This window comes from Cynoglossus semilaevis, chromosome 10 (assembly GCF_000523025.1).
Source record: "Cynoglossus semilaevis isolate Cse_v1.0 chromosome 10, Cse_v1.0, whole genome shotgun sequence".
NCBI lineage: Eukaryota > Metazoa > Chordata > Actinopteri > Pleuronectiformes > Cynoglossidae > Cynoglossus > Cynoglossus semilaevis.
In genome coordinates, this window is record NC_024316.1 from 20,442,317 (window position 1) to 20,443,976 (window position 1,660).

Here is a 1,660-nt window from a genome sequence, read left to right on the forward strand (position 1 = left end):
GGACAGACGACATGTGACGGTGCAGTGGACTCACAGTAATGAAGTGGGACAGAGGGACCATGTCTTTGCCCTCAGTGATGGTGTAGAACAGTAGGTCCTCCATACTGGATATCAGTCTGCTCCTGGCAGAAGAAGAAGAAGAAAGATTCTTTGTAAGTATATATATATATATACAGTATATATATAGTATAAACTTATCATGTACTTAGTCAACTTGAGTCGTATTTGAAAATATTTCTTATCTAATATTCTGATAAGAAATGAAAGGCTCCAGATGAAGATGAAAACGTCCGACCAGATTATCTACTACCGTACGACTGTTGTTTGTGTGAGATACGACGGTCTGTGTTGTTTTCTTATCTTTTCTAATCTTTTTTTTCTCTGTTTTATCAGTTTTCCTATCACCTGTGAAGTGATAACATTACGTAACCTCCTCTTCACAACCAGTTATAAACTGCAGCAGGGCCGTCAATCAACTCAACTCAGATTACATTAATCAGCCGTGGATTAATCAGGATCATAATTAAGTGCGATTAATCAAGTTTAGAATAAATCAACATCATTAATTATACTATATATTTGTGTAAAATGTCGGAACAGAAACAGCAGGAAGATAGAATTATCACCAGTCATGTTTTTTTAAAATCTCAGGCTTTTTTCAGTGAAAAGACGACGCTTCCCCACAAGGTGTGTAAATAACCACTTGTGTATCAACTGTGTTTTACAGCGACCGTGAGTGGAATTATGGGATGTTGAGTCCATATTAAACACGACTTTGATCAAACAGGTGCACTGTTCACTGACACAACACGAAACATTTCAGTCTCTGAATGTGGAACTGCACATTTAAACAAACAAAAAAGAATATTTCAGTAGCGACTGCTCCCTCTGCTGGTTGTGTTTACATCATAATAGTAACAAATGCTCATTAATGAGTGATATTTCTAATCAGCCTGTGACTGATGCAGCGTGGTTTCGGCGTGTTGCGGACCTACTTGGAGTGTCCTTGGTCCACATCTGGGCCCTGCTGCTGGTGGAAGGCTCTGTGGATGACGGGTGATGCTATGACCCAGCAGGGGGCAGGAGCGGCAGGTTGTGTCCGGGACAGGACGCCGGCGTCAGCTCCAGGTCTGGCGGTGATCCCTGCATTTTTAAACAGCTGCAGGATTCCCAGGTTAGTGGTTCGAAAACTTTTCAGGCAGTGCATTGTCAAAGGTCGTACAGTGGAAGGTGAGGTGTTCAGGTGTTCTTTCTCTGCCCCCCCCCCAACACCCGTAGCTGTTCAGTAGACGTTCAGTGACCCGGGCCCTGTGGTCTTCAGACCAGTAATGGGCTTTGACACAGACAGTGTTGCCTCAGACTGATCAACAGACCACCCTGTCTGTTATCTCTCCTGTTATCTACCAGTGAGTACTTCAAACAAGAGTCATTTTAACTGACACTTTGTGGTGAGTTCAAAAGTTTAGTTTTATCTCAGAGCCATAAAGTAAAGTTTTCACTATTTTGATAGACTAAAAAATATGAATGTTTGTTTGTCACGTGTTCAGTCAAACACGTGACAAACAGAGTTTAATTGTTTGTTTTGTTTTGTTTTGTTAGAGCACAAAATTATATAAATAAATAAAATTGAAAAAAACTAATAAAGAGACAGAACTATTCA

The 1,660-nt window shown here is 40.6% G+C and overlaps 1 protein-coding gene across 1 annotated transcript in view; it reads right to left on the reverse strand.

Annotated features, from left to right (window-relative positions):
* The window catches only part of LOC103385580 (glutaminase kidney isoform, mitochondrial), a 12,271-nt gene extending 10,986 nt beyond the window's left edge, over nt 1-1,285 (reverse strand). Inside the window, exons 1-2 of the mRNA XM_008319510.3 lie at nt 996-1,285; nt 35-122 (exon numbers count right to left, since the gene is read on the reverse strand). Of these exons, the coding sequence (XP_008317732.1) occupies nt 35-122; nt 996-1,207 (300 nt within the window). The 5' untranslated portion in view covers nt 1,208-1,285. The remainder of the gene's footprint in view (nt 1-34; nt 123-995) is intronic.
* Between the last annotated feature and the right edge of the window lie 375 nt (nt 1,286-1,660).